Raw genomic sequence first — 17,092 nt, forward strand, 5'->3', positions numbered from 1 at the left:
TTCGGTAGAAAAAACTATCAATTCGTAGAAAAAAAAAAGTGTATCACACATTTGACAAATTAAATACAAATACAGGATCGCACATTGAACATGAATCATTTCATTCGTCTGTGAATGAGTCAACTAGCAGCCATTCAAGCCTACTTCGTGCGTCCGCAATTAATTATCTAATCAATCAATTCGTCATTGATTGATATTTTATTAAATTCCTAACTGCATTTTTTTATAGTTTTTATCACATTTTTATGGTTGTCGCGTGGTTAATCGAAAGATTAATAGGTATTTCTGAGACAAACATTTGAGAAATATACAATCACTTATCGATACGGACAAATTAAGAAAGAGGGACAATATGGAACCTCTTCGATCGTCAATAACTTCAGATCGGTACAGTGAACCTCGACGATGTTTCCTTTATTATAAACTTCTATTTTGCGCCTTTGACAGGAAAAAAAATCGTTCAACTTCACTCGCTGGTGTCTGAATTATCGACCAAAGAAGACATTCTATTTTGTCCATCTTCTCAATTTTTTCCATCTGAAAGTACAAAAATATTACACGGGCCGACGAATTCGTTAACTTTGGATTAACCACGCCATTTCATTCTGAACATCAAAATTGTGGTGTGTCTGGGGAAAATGGCGGATAATTCTGGGGATTATTTCATAAAAACTTCAGAGAGGATCGACTTCACAGAGAAATATCTGGGAATTATTACTTTTAGGCAATAAAATTCCCACCAGCAGGAATTTCTCGATATTTTCTTCCCCTCCGAAACCCGTTCATCTCATCCCCATCCCCAAATTCCCCCAAAAATTCTCTAGAAGACACGATCCTGGTAACCACTGTCTGTCATGCTAGTACTGGGCTTGGCAGGTCCCCCAGGAACAGCTTGATGAACGTGTCGCATGTGCTGAGACCTTCTGGGAGGTGCAAGATACTCGAACATGCTCTGAGAGTGTTGGGCAAGCATTTTGCTAAGGTCACAGGGCATCGGATCCGTCCAGAAGAAATCATGATTCAGCGCTGAATCAGAGTCGTATCTCTTGCTTGGGTCCAGGATGAGCAGTTTATCGAGAAGGTCACAGGCGTAGGCGTCCTTAACGTAGGGCTTCAATCGCTCCTTTACCTTGCGCTTCTGACCCTTGGGGAGTTCCATCTTATTGAATAAATCCAGGTTCTGAACTCCTGGCCACACTTCCGTTGTTATCGAGCCACAGAGCTGAGATATCAAGGTCAGCTGTTGTTGCTCTGTGTTGCCTTGCATTATTGGAGATCTGAACACGTCGCAATTATTTTATTTTTGTATGTTAAATATTTGGGGAGAGTTCAGGGATTGTTAGTATAAAAAAAATATCAGACTAGATACTGGAGGATGTCCAAAGGTCATCAGACCACTCACCTCGTCCACATTTCTGCCATGATGCACCCAGCTCCCCATAAATCGACAGGGGGCCCATAATTTCTGTCGCCCAACAATAGCTCTGGTGGTCTGTACCACAGTGTGACGACTCGGTTGGTGTACCTATTGGCCTGGCCATTTTTACTTGCACTGAAGGCTCTTGCAAGACCAAAATCAGCGAGCTTCAGAATTCCATTTTTAGTGATGAGAACATTCGCTGCTTTCATATCCCTGTGGAGGATCTGCAGGAAAAATTATGACGAATAATTCAACCTTACGAATACCTCAACAAACAAAATTATTGTAGTAATTAATTTTGGCAGTTTGGCAGTAAATAAAGGGGTCATTAACATTTCTGCCGAAATAATCCAAATCATATGCCAGAAAAAATAATAGAAAAAATTACCGTCAATAGATGAAAGAAAATTAGGTTTGGGAGAATTTTTTGGAGTTTGCCAACTGAAGAAGATTTTGATCATCAGCAGACTTACTTTATTACTATGAATACAGTAGAGTCCATTCAACAGTTGCTGCATAACTTTCTTAATCTCCCCCAGGCTGAATTTGACATTCACATTGGACAATAATCCAGCCAAGTCGTGCTCGCAGAACTCAAAGACGAGGTAAAATGTAGATCGATAGCGGTTGTATTGTGTTGCTAGAGAAAAAAAACAATAATGGTAACCTTCTAAATCTCATGATCACAAAACAATCGATCTGAAAGTTTATTTACAATTACCTTTAGTTCGACAAATCTCAATGAGATTGACGACATTTTCGTGCTTCAACAGCTGGAGAATTCTGATCTCTCTCAATGCAGTGATTGGAAACTGCACAGAAAAACAGATTATTACCTAATGAACCAGCCTGAAAACATTTTTATCTTTGTTTACAATCTTCCAATCATGGAAAGAGTCTACATACCCCTTCCTTCTCATTGTCCATCAGTACTTTCTTCATGGCTACGAATTTTTTCGAGTTTTTCTTGTCTCGTGCTTTGAACACCTCTCTGAAATGAAACCCACACAAATGAATTCATTTCTACTTAAATTTAGAGGTATTCAAACATTAAATGTAACATGAAATGAACAAGAGTGAACAGCCCACACGTCGGATGGTTCTGTTTATTAAAAAATGGCAAGAAGATTTTTGGGCGACAATTTCGATCCTCACAGATATTCTAGAGAACCATATGAGGTTATGTTAGTGTGAAAAGTTGAATTTATTAATTTAAAAATATTTAGTACAGGATCATTAAGTATATCATACAATATAATTATGAAATAGCTGCATGCAGCTAAAACACATGATTTTTGAAGGCCTAAACCCATAGGAAATTCAGTAATAAGAATAATTGACCACATGAGGCACGAGTGGCCTCATTGAAGGGGAAATAATCATTACAATTTCCATTGTATTGTTTGAGGAACGTTCAATAAAAATCATTATTCAGAATCGAAGCTCCTTCTGAAATAACCTGTTCACCCTATCCATAAAATACTGTAAACAATAAAAAACTAGAATTAAAGCTACACCCTCCAAGGAACATCAAGAGATGCGACTATTATTAATAGAATCACGGTCAATTTTCCGGAAGTTGGGGATCAAAAAGGCTTGAATCAGAGGTCAGGTATTCGGTTGCAACAGCAGAATAATATTTCTCTGGAGGAAAACACAGGGAAAGTCATTGTGTAGCCTAAACTTTGTTATGGCATAAACGCTTGCATAAACATAACCTAAAATCCCATGTGTTCTGGGCGTCCACTCACCCAAACGTTCCCTGCCCGATCTTGGCGACCTTCTCGTACTTCGTAGATTCATCGCAAAACGGAAAATCAAACTCCTCGATGTACTTTTCCTTTTCTTTGATATTCATTATTAAATTCACAAAATGTAAATAAATTCGAAAGACAAGGAGCACAACACAACAATCCGTGACCGAGTGCCACTGACCGACTGACGTCACTGCACACTTCGTGCCGGGGGGGCTCCGTGCGTACTCGTTCAACTGTACAAATGGCACCGAGAATACACAATAACCCCCTACTATTCAAAAATCCATTTCTCCCCTTCTCATTGAGATGAACAATAAAACCACCTTCGTTCGATTGGTCATTAAATTGCTCACTAATGACAGGAGTTTCGTTTCTTAATCCGAGCTAAGAAGGGAGGGAAATATTTTGAAAATGTAGCGTGACTCACATCAGTTCTCGGTGGCGTCAAGCGAGAATATTAAATACCCCCCCATGGTGCAAATTTCATTTCTCCCTCTCTAATTGTGTCAGGGGTCGTTACCGTAATGATCGACTCAACAGAAAAATAAAGCCTTCCAGTTTGATCCTTCCCTAGGGTTGTAAGCCGCAGGTATACATCTTGGTTCAGCAACACTGTCTCCTGCACAGCTACTCACGAAAAATAATTCGCAAGCAGCGATGTTCTTGTTTATGTGAAGGGAATAAATAATCTGATCTAATAATTAAATATTTTCTAATTATTTGTGAACATCAATTTATGTGATTGAGATTATTTATTCCTTTCACATAAACAAGAACATCGCTGCTTGCGAATTATTTTTCGTGAGTAGGTGTGCAGGAGACAGTGTTGCCGCACCATGGTGTACACCTGCGACTTACGACCGTAGGGAAGGATCATCCTGGAAGACTCTTCTATTTTTTTTTGAGTCGGTCATTATGGTAACTACCCCGCACACAATTCCCAACAATTTGGAAAGGGAGAAATTAATTTTTGAATGGTGGGGGGTTAGTGGGTATTCTCGCTTGACGCCGCCGAAAACTGATGTGCGTCAGCCTACATTTTTCAACATTATTCCTTCCCTTTTAACTCGGATTAAGACACGAAACTACCGTCATTAATGAACAATTTAATGAGCAATTGAATGACGGTGGTTTCATTTCTTCATCTCAAGTAGAAGTGGAGAAATTAATTTTTTAATCGTGGGGGGTTGCTGGGTATTCTCGCTTGACGCCGCCGAGAACTGATGTGCGTCAAGCTGCATTTTTTTAAATTACTCCCTCCCCCTCCTCCTAATGAGGGAAAAGCTTCCCTCAAGGCCGTTCGGATATTCAGAACGCCTGTCCAACCGTTAAATTTACCCTCTTTACTTGTATTACCCCACCCCACGATACCTGCGTTACCGACTGTTTCCTCTACTCCGATTTTGCAACGTTCGGTATCTTACCAACAAAACCGGCTGCAAAATTAGTTCCGGCGCTACCGCTAGGCCATCTGCCCATGGCCAGAGGAGTTTCGGAGAAACCCGAGAGGGGGAGTGTGTCAGTTCGGTCAGTTTGCGGAATTAAATTTGTGATAAAATTATACAACTTGAGGGTGGAACTTCAAAAAGTAGTTTGGAGTGTCCTGCGATAACTGTAAATTCGTTTTGGATCCTGAATATCCGAAAAATTTTTCTTTGGAAAGAAGTGAGGAAAATCTGCTGTGAAAAAAAATGAATTAGCAAAATTTTGGGGTCTCCTGCCTATTCCAGACGTGGACAGACACATCCAAACATCTCCCTGAACGTCTGAAACCACCACATTTTCCCCAAAAATGATGAAAATATCGGCGTTGAACGAGGAGTCGAGTGAGGAGAGTGATGAGGAGAACAATCTCCCCAAGATTACAAAGGAAGCTCAGGTAAATAAACTTTTTTTGCCATAAAATGTCAATTTCATAATCTGTAATATTTTCCAAACGAACTATGAAATTGTCATTTATTCGGTCTCGCCTTCAAGTCTATGGAATCAGTTTGCAAAGCTACTCAGGTTTTTGTTATTTTACTGCAATGATGTTGAGTTATTGACACTTACTGACACCCCTTCATGTCCATTCTCACCTAACCTATAAACCGGTTTGGCGGAAGATAAGATTAATTAACATGTTGTATTAGTAAGATCACTAAAGAACAATGAGGCAATGAGATGAATCAGGTTTCACTTTGAAGCCTGAAAAATCATCTGGGAAAATGAAACGAACATCATTCAATTTTACTGTGCTAATTTTGAGATATTCATGATCATGAATGGGTTATTTCGTCTTGTATCCTTCAAACCGGTTCAACGAATGGTTAATTAGTTAACTTATCAATATTTCTGGACAAAAAGGTGTTGTTGAGATAAATTAGTTGCCCTAAAATAACGTGCACCCATCAAGATCCCTCCCCTACCTCCCAAGATAAATTAAAAACCAAAAAACTCAGTCCTTCTATTCTCTCCAGGAGCAAATAGCGTTGATCGAGTACAACAAAGCGCTCGAGCTTCTTACAGAATCAAAAATCGAGGATGCTCTGCACATCCTGAAAGACCTCCTAGAGACAGAACTTCTGGACCAAGTGGAGAAGCCAGAAGTCCCAGACGGCAGATCTCGCCCCATGCTTTCTCTGAAATACTGTTGTTACAAGAACATCGGCGGAATCTACGCCCAGATGAATAGGTACGAGAAAGCAATCGACTACTACTGGGAGGCAGCGAATCTCGACGACACTGATGTGATGCTGTGGTGCCGGATGGGAAGTCTGGCTCTGGAGACAGCGAACCTGGAATTTGCCTGTTCCTCCTTCAAGCAGGGCCTCAAGTGTAACCCCAACCACTGGCCCTGCCTGGACAGCATCATAACCGCCATGTTTGCTGTCCCCGACTACATGAACTGCCTCCTCTACATCTCCATGGCTCTAGAGAGAGACCCAAGCTATGTCAAGGGTCTCGCCTTCAGGGAGAAGATCTTCAAGGACATACCGTACTTTCAGGAAAGCTACAAGTTCTTTAACCCAGATTGGGCCCTGGATCCACCTCTCGACACCTTCTACGATCGATCCCTGGGGGATAAGCTTCTTGAGGAAGCCAAGGATATCGCTGACAGGTGGATCGAAATCTGCAGGCCAGACTTCGAGTTCAAACCCATTCCAGATGTCTCCCTGAAGAGACCATTGGAGAAGCACACGTGGCTGGAGCTCGGGGAGTCTCTGATCGAGATCCACAACTACATCACTGACAATAACCTGAACTTCATCAGCAAACTCAACCTGATTGTAGAAAAGCCACAGGATCCAGTGGAGTCAGAAGTACCTGATGATGACAATAAAATGGAGGAACCCGAAATGTGTCTAGAGAAAGAAGAAGTACTGGATGTCCTATCAGATCCTAGTATCGAGATAGACCTGGCGATTTCCCCAAGGTGTGAAAAAACTCCGGAAAAAATGGATGACCAGCAGGTGCCTGAGGTGACGCTGGAGATGGAAGTGGACCTGGAGGATGAGGCAAAATCCGATCCCTCAAGTGATATTCAAATAATCGAGGAGGAGGATCCCCTAAAGCTAGATCCCCAGGACATAAAAACTGAGGATGAGGAGAAGCTGGAGGAGTTCGTAGAAACGATAAACATCTCGGACGACCTAGACGTCGCCCTGAAGCCCGACAACTCCCAGGAGAACATGCTAGGCACCGAGGATCCAAAGCCCTTGCCAGAGAAGACCGAGGGCAAAGCCCAGAGGACCGAAAAACCTCATGAGCAATCAGAGGCTAAGGAGGAGCAGCAGAAGGTGAAAAAACGGCGCAGAAGTTCCCTCTGTTTTCTTCAGGAGTGGGCGTGGAGCAGCAGCAGTATGAGGAGATCACCAAGGGTGAGGGGCTCGAATCGACGGGAACCCGAGAGGGACGATGTCGAGCTCGAGGAGACGATGAGACGAATATTCTCCAGTAATCTCCTTCCAGACACAGCCAAGATCATCAGGGAGGATCCCCTGAAGTCCATGGACGACTCCATGGATACGATGGACCTCTACCAGTTGTTCACATCTCGAGAAACAACCAACACGGACGGCCTCAAGAGTTCAGAGAGCTCCAAGCCCCCGAGTCCTCTACACTCCGAGGAGAGTGTCAAGTACTTTGAATCGGACCTAGAGATCAGTGACGTCCAGGATTTCGTCAATCAGTATTCGGGCCGGAGTAACCTGATGGTGATAATCGCAAAATTCACAGAATTCCTGGCCACTAAATGGCAACAGGAGTGGCCTGAAGAGCTCACTGAAGTCTACCTGCAGACATACCTCTTCACCAGGCAGCACATTCCCCATTCATCAGCGCTGGGGGATCCTGATGAGGACGAATCGATTCTCAAACACGAGGCGGAGATGACACTTCTCTTCTGCGAGTTGCACACTGACAAATGGCTGAATAATCGACCTGAGATAGTTCCAACGGCCTCGATTGATAGATTTGGCACTGGGATACCGTCTGAGGAGCTCGGCTACATAATCTTCGCGAGTGTTCGAAATAACTTGAACGACGATCTGGTGTTTCTACTGAGAGTTCTCTGGGTGAAAGTCAATCTCTTTATGTGTCAGGGGGATACTGATGTCGCAATGAAGACCCTGGAGCTGTTGATTCGGGATTTGCAAGGTGAAACGCAGGGGACTTCGGTGAAGCTACCGAACTGTAAATACTACTCTAGGATAGCTCTGCCAATCGCCCAGAAACGGCTGACGTCCATTGAGAGAGGGAAGAATCTCGGAGAGGTCCAGAGGCTCTATGACGAGAAGAAGTACGCCGAACTGTCAGTCATCCTCCAGGAGACATTCAAGTACGCTAAGCAGAGGAACGAGGTGATGACAGTGTTGAAGTTGAATATCGATCGTGTGAAACAGCTGTCGATGCTTTTAAATTGCCTCTGGCAGTTGGAACAGTACGAGGACTGTTTTGTCTGGGCTGAGACGTGTCTTAACGAGGCTTGGCAGGTGTACATCAACTCGGCAGATGAATCTGAACGAAAAAAATGGGGCCAGAGCGTCCTGAACTGCCTCGAGAAACTAGAGACTTGCGTCGAGAGTGCTGGTACCACAGTTATCAGGTATTTGGATGGAAAAACAACGAGATTAGTTCAGAATCTCATTCAAATAACGTGTCACCAGCTGGATGTACCAGAGGGCTCAATGGAAATGCCCCTGGAGACAGTCATCCCCTGGATCCTCTTGCATCACGTTCTCCAGTACGAGGAGGACAAAGATCGTGCTAAATCCAGACAGTCCCAGAAATCAAAGCCCTCGGATTCCCACGAGTCAGATTCTGATGATGAAGATAAAGACATACCATCTCCTCTGATGATTCTCTTCACTGGTCATGAGTTCCTCGGCCGGCACGCCTGGTGCTGTATGAACGATGCAAAGCTCCTTATCTTTACCCTGAAGACCGTCATTCCCAGGATGTGCGGGGCCAGACTGGCAGTACTTCGGGAGAAGATCGACAAGCACTTGGAGCAGATATTCTGGTGCTTGTACAGCCATCCTAGCAGAACCAACAAGACTAAACCCAAACACCTAGAGGATCATCAAGTACCCACTATTCCCCTCACTTGGGATATTGCACAGTTGCTCTTCGAGTTCTACAGACCCGAGATTCTCCCTGAGTTTGACTCACCCAGGCCTATGTCCATTACAGCTGATACTCAACATCTCTTCAAGAAGATCAGCTCTCTGGTCCCCAAGGAGCACGATCCCAGCGAGTTAGTCGAGGAGATGACTAACTACATCATCGGAGGGACAGACAAGAGGCCCTCGGTCAGCAAACCACTGCCTTATCAAGTGGAAGCACTCTACTATCTTCTCGCTGATCATCTATTCAAGAATAACAACTTCTCGTCAGCTGTCAAGTACTATACGATGGACGTTATCCTCCATCCTGGTGGTTTCAACTCGTGGGCAGCACTTGCCATGTCCGTGGGAACTGTCATGGGAACATTCCTGAATAACTGCAAACCCATTTCCGACATCAATAAGCTACTGTTCCAAGCCAAGATGGCGCAGTGCAGCTTCGAAAGAGCTGTGGAGATCAAGCCTGGACACAGTGTCATGTGGATTGAATATGGAAATTTTGTGTACATGGTACACTCGTTCTGTTCGAGGCTGCTTAAGCAGGAGTCAGATACACTTAGTATGGAGAAGTTTGCGGTGTTGGAGAGCAGGAAGGAGGACACGTTGGAGGCAGCTGAGAATTGCTTTCAATCGGCTAATAGGATTTATCTGGCGAACATCGACGACGAGCCCCAACTGCAGGATGAACGTTGGCTGTATCATTACATGCTGGGGAAAATCGCGGAGAAGAGGAACGAGGATCCACCGATTTTTCTCGAACGATATGAAAGGGCTAGTGAACTTTTGTACAAGAATAACGCACATTATCCGAAGAAGATCAGCCTCAAGAACGCGAATAATTCGGCGATCGAGGCACTCGAGGTTCATTACAGGTAATTTTTTAATTTCATAAAAATAATCAAGTCTGTATCATTCTTCAATATATTATAAATTTGGTGGGTTATATTATTCCGATTTTGGGCCAAAGTTGGACCAATGTCTGATCGGCCAACATTGCATTACACTGATAGAACTGACGTTGGAAAAATTAAAATTTTACAAATCCCTAAATGTCACCGATTTCTTTTTACATAAAATAGTATCAACAATAAAACATAAATCCACAAAAATCACTCAACACTTTTATCTCAATCCAACAACAGAATTCATGCGAGTATCCTGAAGTACCTGGAGCAGCACGAAGGCAAGCCCTTGAAGAAATCTCTGGGGCAGTTGTTCCTGAAGCATCTCCTGGAGTGTGCGAGCGGTCCCTTCATGCAATATCCCTCTCAGCTCAACAGAAGTAAACGAAAGGAGGATTTCAACGAGAAAGCTCTCCTAAGGGACGAGAACCCATCGACAGATGTCATCCCCAAGAGTAGAACTCAAGAGAAACGTCAGAACAGTATTGAAGAGATCCCAGTAGAGAAGTCAGACTCGAAAGGAAAATCTGAGAATAAAAAACGAGGGAGGGAGACAGGGGTTGAGGAACCCTCAAAGAGGATGAAGCTGGGAAACATTTCTCATCTCCAACTGATGCAGGATGTGCTCAGTGTGATCGATGAGTTGATAACCAAAGTATGTGATATAAGTCTACAGAGGGAGCAGAAGGACTTGTCCAGTGACGAGGTTATGGTGATATCTAGTGACGAGAGTGACAAGGAGAGATCTGGCGAGAAGAAATCGGGCTTCCTGGGAAAGTCCATGCCTGTCAATGCTCAGGAGATGATGGACGATCTCATGAAGCAGATGCTGGAGGAACAGCCGGTGCAGATGGATGAGGAGGAGAGCAGGAAGAGCGAGGGTAAGTGGATGCAGCATGAGGATCTTCAGGGGACTGAGGTTCCCTGCAAAGACAGGGAGTACAAAGAGAAACCTGGGGAGAAAAAGAAGACACAGGTTAACCACGTCAAGGAGGAAGCTACCATGAGCAGGAGAGGGTCACAGGAAAGCACCACAACTACCTTAACTACCACGACTAATGAGACTAATAATTCGAGCTTCAGCAGCAGTGATGAGTCCAGCAGCAGTGAGGACAGCTCGGACAGCGATAGCTCGAGTCTTGAGAGTGACAGCGATTCTGGGGACAGTGACGGGGAGAAGAAGAAAAATATCGAGGAGAAGGGTGAGTTAGGCCAAATTCTGAGTATTATTACACGAAAAATGTTTTTTTTTTATTATTGTTTGACACACAGATGGCAAAATTATGTGAAATGGCTCAGGAGCTGTGTAAAATTTAATTTTTCATTTCCTAAGATTTTTTACAAAAGTGTTTGGAAAGTGGATAGAAATAATTACGATTTTTCTCAGTGGAGATAAAATTCTTTCTTAAAGTCTTTAAAAATATAACAATCTTGATGTCAATTCCTTCAATATTTTATAACAACACAACAAAAATTTAATCCTCAATTATTTTAGAAGAATATCTCACAGAGACAGAAGTCTCGAAGATCATCAGCTACTGTCTGGCAGGCCTGGAGCAGTGTGTCCTTCGTTTCCCCGGACATTACAAGTCAATCTATCGTCTCTGTCACTTTTACTTTAACAACAAAATTCTCAAGGACAACGACAAGTGCCGTGATCTGCTCATGAGGACGTTCAAGTGCCAGTACCACACGGGGATGACACTTCAGGGGCTCTTCGCCGACCGAAAGAGCACAAATTTCTTCAATGTGAGTAGAAAAAATTTAAAAGTACACTATTTTTTTTTCACTGCGGTGACATTTCCTCGGAGAAGTAGTGAAGGAGCAGGCCCTTAAATTTTTCCACGTCGATTTCTTGGATGATCTCTACATTGGGGTTTGTGGGAATGTCCTCGTAGCTCACCAGTACCGACCCTCTTGCTGCACCGTCAATTACTGGAGTGACTCTGGTGGAAATTTTTTTCGTTGCCAATTCCGGCCAGATCATTACTGCTGTTATCATGACGTCTGCTGGCTTCCAGATTATCTCGTTTAGTATTTCTACCTCTACTTTGTTCATGAAATTCATGGCCTTCGAGGATAAGTCACCTAGGACCTGATTTCTCCATTCCTGGGGGTTAATTCATTATTTTTATTCTGGTTTGAAAATTAAAAATTTGATAGGTTTGGCGATTAATTAATTAATAACGAGTGAAGCTGATTGCACTATTAACCTGTTAATCACTATGTTAATCATTCCATCATATGTTGATTATTATATTCACAACATTACCCGGGATATTGCAGCGTTGCGTGTCGTCTCCCAAGGATACAATACAATGGATTCAGTCGAGTTGAAAGTAACAAAATTACTCTCGGGATCCTGTCCAAAGTTGTACTCAACCCCCGGTGCCCTGTTTCCCATTCCCGCAACAGCCCCACCCATGACATAGAGCCTTTTAACATTCCGCAGAAAGTCGGGGTCCAGGGCGAGGGCAACAGCGATATTCGTGAGAGGTCCTAACGTGAGGATATTCAGCTCTCCCTTGTACTTCTTAGCCAGTTCGACTAACGCTACTGCAGCGTGTTTAGGATAGACTTTAGCTGTGATCTCATCCTTGAAGGGAAAGTCCCCAAAGCCATCCTCACCGAAGTAATTACCTGCGGTGAAGTTGGTGGATATCAGGGGTTTCTGCGATCCTCCATACACTGGAATCTTTTCATTATTCCGGGGGAGTTATCAAGAGATTTTCTACGGACAATCACAATCGAACGATTGAAACGCTGATTCAAAAGGACATAGTTACCTTGGAAGCGTTGGCAATAGTCAATGTCTTGAGCACATTGATCTCAACATTTTTCTCGTAAGTGTTGCCGTAGACACACGTGATACCAATGACCTCGAAATTCGAGTCATTGCTCTCCCACGCTGATAGTGCCAACAAAATAGCCATTGCATCGTCCCCTCCTGCATCAGTGTCAATCACGAGTTTCTCGGATACTCGGTGAGCTGCATTGTGGCGATTGTCGGTCAAGTAGTAAGCCAGACATCTGCAATGATCGTTATCTTTAGCAATTAATGTCAGATCAATGGGAGGATATAATTACCCGGTGGCACCAACTCCCAGGGCCAGGAGAACCGACAGGATGGTTATTGAAATACTTCGTCTCATGACTGTTGTCTCGGCATCATTCCTGGAATCAATGCGTGAGCTCATTATCGTTTCCATTATCGGCTAATAGCTCCACTAATTCCATTACACTTGAATTCTTTTGCCGATCTATTCTCGGGTTTCTTGGAATAGACACAAAGAGACAGACATTGTCGGTTTACTTTTACATTAACATGATAGCACAATCGAAGAGATAAGACAACTTGAGGTTTTTTTTTTAATATGGAATTTTTAAGGGCATTGGGCCGTTGGAACGAGTCCCTAGTAAAATTTCAAATATCAATTTCGAGGGTCAATGAAAAAAATGGAGATTTCCGTTGATTTCATGCCCTGAAAAACAGCAGAAAAAGTTTTATTTATTTATTTTTAATCGTTCTATTCTTTTGAACTTACCGTTTATTTATTTTTTTATATAATCAATACAAGTAAAATAATAACTTACGCGATTGTTGAAAATCAGAAAAAATTGCAGGGAATGCCAAATGAATTTTAAAGGTCACGGGGAGTGCGGATGATAATTTAAAGTCGATCCGACTTCAGTGATGTTTCACCAAACTCCAGAGAATACTCGTTCCATTTATCGGGAATAATTAGCGTGTTACAGGTAAATTATCAGTTCGATAATTTCCCTGGGGGCGAGAAAGTTATGAGTGGTAAACGTGTCACATAATTTTTCAAAAAAATTTCTGTCCGCGCACCGATTGACCTTATGCGTAATATGCGGAGAATAAATATTCAACAAAAATTGCGGAAAGAAATCGTGAAATTTACGTGGCGACTCACATTTTTTTACGGAGGCCTAATTTTCCCGTTCGTCTACCGATGATTTTTATTAAATTGTTCGCCGCACGTAGCTCTACTGGAATGTTACAGTTAATCCGATGTCTGATTAAGTGGATCGAGTGGTCCAATGTCACTCGAGTCAGACGTTAAATCAAACTGGAATAAGCCGTCTTGAGTTCCTGAGTGAGGCGACAAAGCGAGACCGCGTCAATCACGCAATTAAATACATGCGATTCGGTGTCTTTCTTCCAGGTCTTTCCTCAATGTCGAGGAGACATTTCGAGGAACTGACTCATGGTTTATTTATTTAAATTTTAATTGATTATTTCCAATATCTACTACACAATTTTAAACCAATTGCCAAATCATTTAACTTCTCGTAGATTCTATAAAAATTCATTTGGTCATTTCACTAAATCGATAAACTAACTAAATGAATCTTTTGCAATTTCAGGGTGTTTGGCGTATCCCGACAGACGAGATCGATCGCCCGGGTAGCTTTCCCTCGCACATGTCAAGATGCGTGACCCTCTTGATGCAAGTCCTCAAGGAAACCGAAGACAGTATAATGCTGATGGAGTTGTGCATTCAGCTCCGGAAAATCCCCGATGCCGATAAGTAAGTGTCCCTCACCGTAGAGGATCACCTCAGGGCGTCATGGAAAACAACTCCGGTTGTTCACCACCTGTTGTTTTCAAGATTAGTCACTAGTATTGCCTCTGAATTAATTTTTAACTAGAAAACCCTGAGCTCCTGTCAAAATCTCCAGGTAAATTTACCCATCTGATTATCTTTTTCTCAATCCCCAGGAAATACGTGCGAGATTCAGAACGTGAGCAATTATCCCGCCAGGCATCGACCCTATGCTTGCAGTCCCTGCGAACAAGGATGCAAGTGATGGGCCCCCCGAGCGCCACTGATAATTCACCCCTCTTCCGGAAGGATCGTCGAACGGCCGTTTTGCTGGACATCTACAAGATCTATCAGCAGGTCCAGAAGAACTTCCAGGGAAAGGAGGTCCAGGCGTTTGCAACCCTCTTGGTAGACACTTACAAGTCGTACATGGGGATTAAATCATCGGAGGGAAATCTCCTGGAGACTGCAATGCGTTGCTGCCAGCAGCAGATCCTTGCCAACAAGATAGCAGCCTCGCAGTCTCACCAGCACAGAACGGAGGTGTCTGGGGCAATGGGGCCAGCCTCAGTGACTCCATTAGCCTCCAGTCAGCCTGTGAATCCTCCGAGTCAGCCTTCACCAGTACCAACATCACCCCAAGCTCCCCAGCAAAGAAAGTCCTACAAGCCCTCTGGGACAGGCCGCCCCCGTGGACGGCCACCGAACGTCAACAAGTTCCTCTCCATGCAAACAGGTGGCATGATGGGCCCTTTCAGCAATAAGAGCTATTCTGGGTACATGGGGACAGCTGGAAACCAGGCGATGATGCCTCCGTATCTCATGAATTCATTGATGGATCATAACATGATCACAGCGATGCTGGGAAGCAGCCTGGGGAGCAACCTGATAGACTCCCTGTCAGCAATGAATTACCTCAGTCAAGTGGGAAATTATCAGGACATCTTGAGGCAGTACCAGAATAATTTGACGTCTATGGGGGGCCTTCCTGGATACGGGAATCTCTCGACTCCCCTGTCCAGCTCCAGTGGCACTTTGCCGACGATGAGCACCATTAACACGTCGAGCTCGATGCCCCAGAGTGGCATGCCAGGGATGGGAACCATGAGCAATTTGGGGAGTTTGACTGCTCACCAACTGCTCAGTTTACAGAATTCAGCGACGGCATTGACCAGTGCTGGAATGTACAATCAAGTCAAACCTACGACAACGTCATCGTCAGGGAAGGATCACTCACACTCGGTGTCGATTACTCCAGTTGGGGGTAGTCAGAAGAAGAAGCATGTGGGTCATGGGGATATGTCACATGTGAAAATGTCACAGAAGCAACTGCCATCACCGACGCAGGTGAGATTGCATGGTTAATTGATATATAACGTAGGTGACGGAGAGATTTATATCATAATATTGACTTATTTTTATTGTCAGAGGGAATGAGTGTACAATAAACAAATGATGGATTATTACGGTGGATTAATTAGGCTCTTCTTTACCTGTCTTTGATTTAATCTTGAGGGTTTGTTTTCTATTAGCCATTGTAAATACGAAATGCATGACCAACGTAGACCAAAAACGGAATTAAACAGTCAGGATATGAACTTATTGTCAGAGCAGATGAATATCAAAATGGAAAAATGTCGAATGAGGTTATCTTCAAATTGGGAATAACCAAATCTTAACTTTTGCTGCTGAAACTGCAAACTCTAACATTTACATATTAACTTTGTTGTTATCAGGTATCCCTTTTGAAGCCCACAGTCATCCAGCCCCCGAAGACAACTCCCCCGAAGCTCATGTCAGCCCCCCAAATTCGAGTCTCCAAGAATTTAACAGAACCACAACCAGCGCACAACGCTTCACTCTCAGTGAGTCCCATGAAGAGTGCCAGCCCCTCTGGTATTAACCTGCCAGTCAGTCATGCCAGCCTCCAGAATTCAGGCCTCAACATAAAACCAGTGCCCATGGGGATGCAGAGAGGTACCTCTCTGCAGCACAAATTATTGTCCAAGAAGCAGGGACAGCCTCTGCCTCAGAAGCTCCAACAGAATCAGCTGAAAAAACAGAGACCAGCCAAGTCCCAGGTGTCTGCATTGCCTGTGCATTATGATAGATTCAGGGGGATATCTGGAGCTCCCTTCATACCCTCTGAACTCAGTGGCATATCTGTAAGTCCTGTCAGCCAGTCGATGGCCTCCAAAATTCCCCCCAAACCCGCCTTCAGGAAGTCCAACAAACCCAAGGGCTTAGACATGACTGGGGGCATCCAGAGTACCATTCCAGCTTCTAATACTGCTGAGACTTACTCGATGCTGTCGCAACTGAAGCAGCACGCACATCTAGAGATTATTCCCCAGAAGGGTCACTCCAAGAACATCGATTTTGGAAAAAATCTGCCATTGTCATTGAGTGTTGTACCTCAGAAGGGGCCAGAAGCGGGTCGACCTGTGGGAATGGACTCGTGGAAGAGCAGTAGTGCTGCCAAGAAGGGGGAGAAAAGCCTCAAGGACAGTGTGGAAATTATTACTCTTGATGATTGAGGCCGATAACTACTGCCAGATTATGCTTTGTGATACGATTTAGTTAAGTAAAGTAATTGTATATTTTCATTATAGCATTTATTCGTCTTTTCTCAAGCCTGAAAATAAATATTGAATTTATAAGAAGAGAGTTTGGTGAGTTTGGAGAATTTATTTAATGGTTTTACTGAGGAAGTGTTCTTGTGTGACAATCGAATGGATTAAATTGAATTTTTTTTATGAAAACTTTAAATATTGATAATAATGAAAATCATGAAATTACAATTTTATCTATTCTAAGCATATATGTGATAAATTTTTGA

The 17,092-nt window shown here is 43.4% G+C and overlaps 3 protein-coding genes across 6 annotated transcripts; 1 reads left to right on the forward strand and 2 right to left on the reverse strand.

The window, feature by feature from the left end:
• Positions 1-29: 29 nt before the first annotated feature.
• On the reverse strand, positions 30-3,422 carry LOC135164129 (cyclin-dependent kinase 9). Its single transcript, XM_064124214.1, has 6 exons — positions 3,172-3,422; positions 2,327-2,411; positions 2,142-2,232; positions 1,894-2,060; positions 1,403-1,644; positions 30-1,277 (listed from the first exon to the last, which is right to left on the reverse strand). The coding sequence occupies exons 1-6, from the start codon at positions 3,276-3,278 to the stop codon at positions 821-823; spliced, it is 1,149 nt and encodes a 382-aa protein (XP_063980284.1). The 5' UTR covers positions 3,279-3,422; the 3' UTR covers positions 30-820.
• A 1,269-nt stretch (positions 3,423-4,691) lies between these two features.
• LOC135164018 (calcineurin-binding protein cabin-1-like) lies at positions 4,692-16,920 on the forward strand. Of its 2 annotated transcripts, none has more exons than XM_064123974.1 (7): positions 4,692-5,056; positions 5,637-9,655; positions 9,926-10,887; positions 11,181-11,434; positions 14,075-14,238; positions 14,430-15,600; positions 15,990-16,920. In XM_064123974.1, exons 1-7 carry the CDS (start codon positions 4,970-4,972, stop codon positions 16,788-16,790), a joined length of 7,458 nt encoding a protein of 2,485 aa, XP_063980044.1. In that variant the 5' UTR covers positions 4,692-4,969; the 3' UTR covers positions 16,791-16,920. The 2 variants fall into 2 exon arrangements, with proteins under 2 accessions (XP_063980044.1, XP_063980045.1); XM_064123975.1 differs by having other exon boundaries at positions 11,184-11,434.
• Positions 11,063-13,821, reverse strand: LOC135164032 (uncharacterized). 3 transcript variants are annotated; one of them, XM_064124007.1, is made up of 6 exons: positions 13,621-13,821; positions 13,280-13,466; positions 12,773-12,859; positions 12,472-12,715; positions 11,958-12,380; positions 11,063-11,795 (listed from the first exon to the last, which is right to left on the reverse strand). In XM_064124007.1, the coding sequence occupies exons 3-6, from the start codon at positions 12,835-12,837 to the stop codon at positions 11,472-11,474; spliced, it is 1,056 nt and encodes a 351-aa protein (XP_063980077.1). In that variant the 5' UTR covers positions 12,838-12,859; positions 13,280-13,466; positions 13,621-13,821; the 3' UTR covers positions 11,063-11,471. The 3 variants fall into 3 exon arrangements, with proteins under 3 accessions (XP_063980077.1, XP_063980075.1, XP_063980076.1); XM_064124005.1 differs by lacking the exon at positions 13,280-13,466; XM_064124006.1 differs by having other exon boundaries at positions 13,280-13,821.
• Positions 16,921-17,092: the final 172 nt, after the last annotated feature.

Source organism: Diachasmimorpha longicaudata, chromosome 6, assembly GCF_034640455.1.
Source record: "Diachasmimorpha longicaudata isolate KC_UGA_2023 chromosome 6, iyDiaLong2, whole genome shotgun sequence".
NCBI lineage: Eukaryota > Metazoa > Arthropoda > Insecta > Hymenoptera > Braconidae > Diachasmimorpha > Diachasmimorpha longicaudata.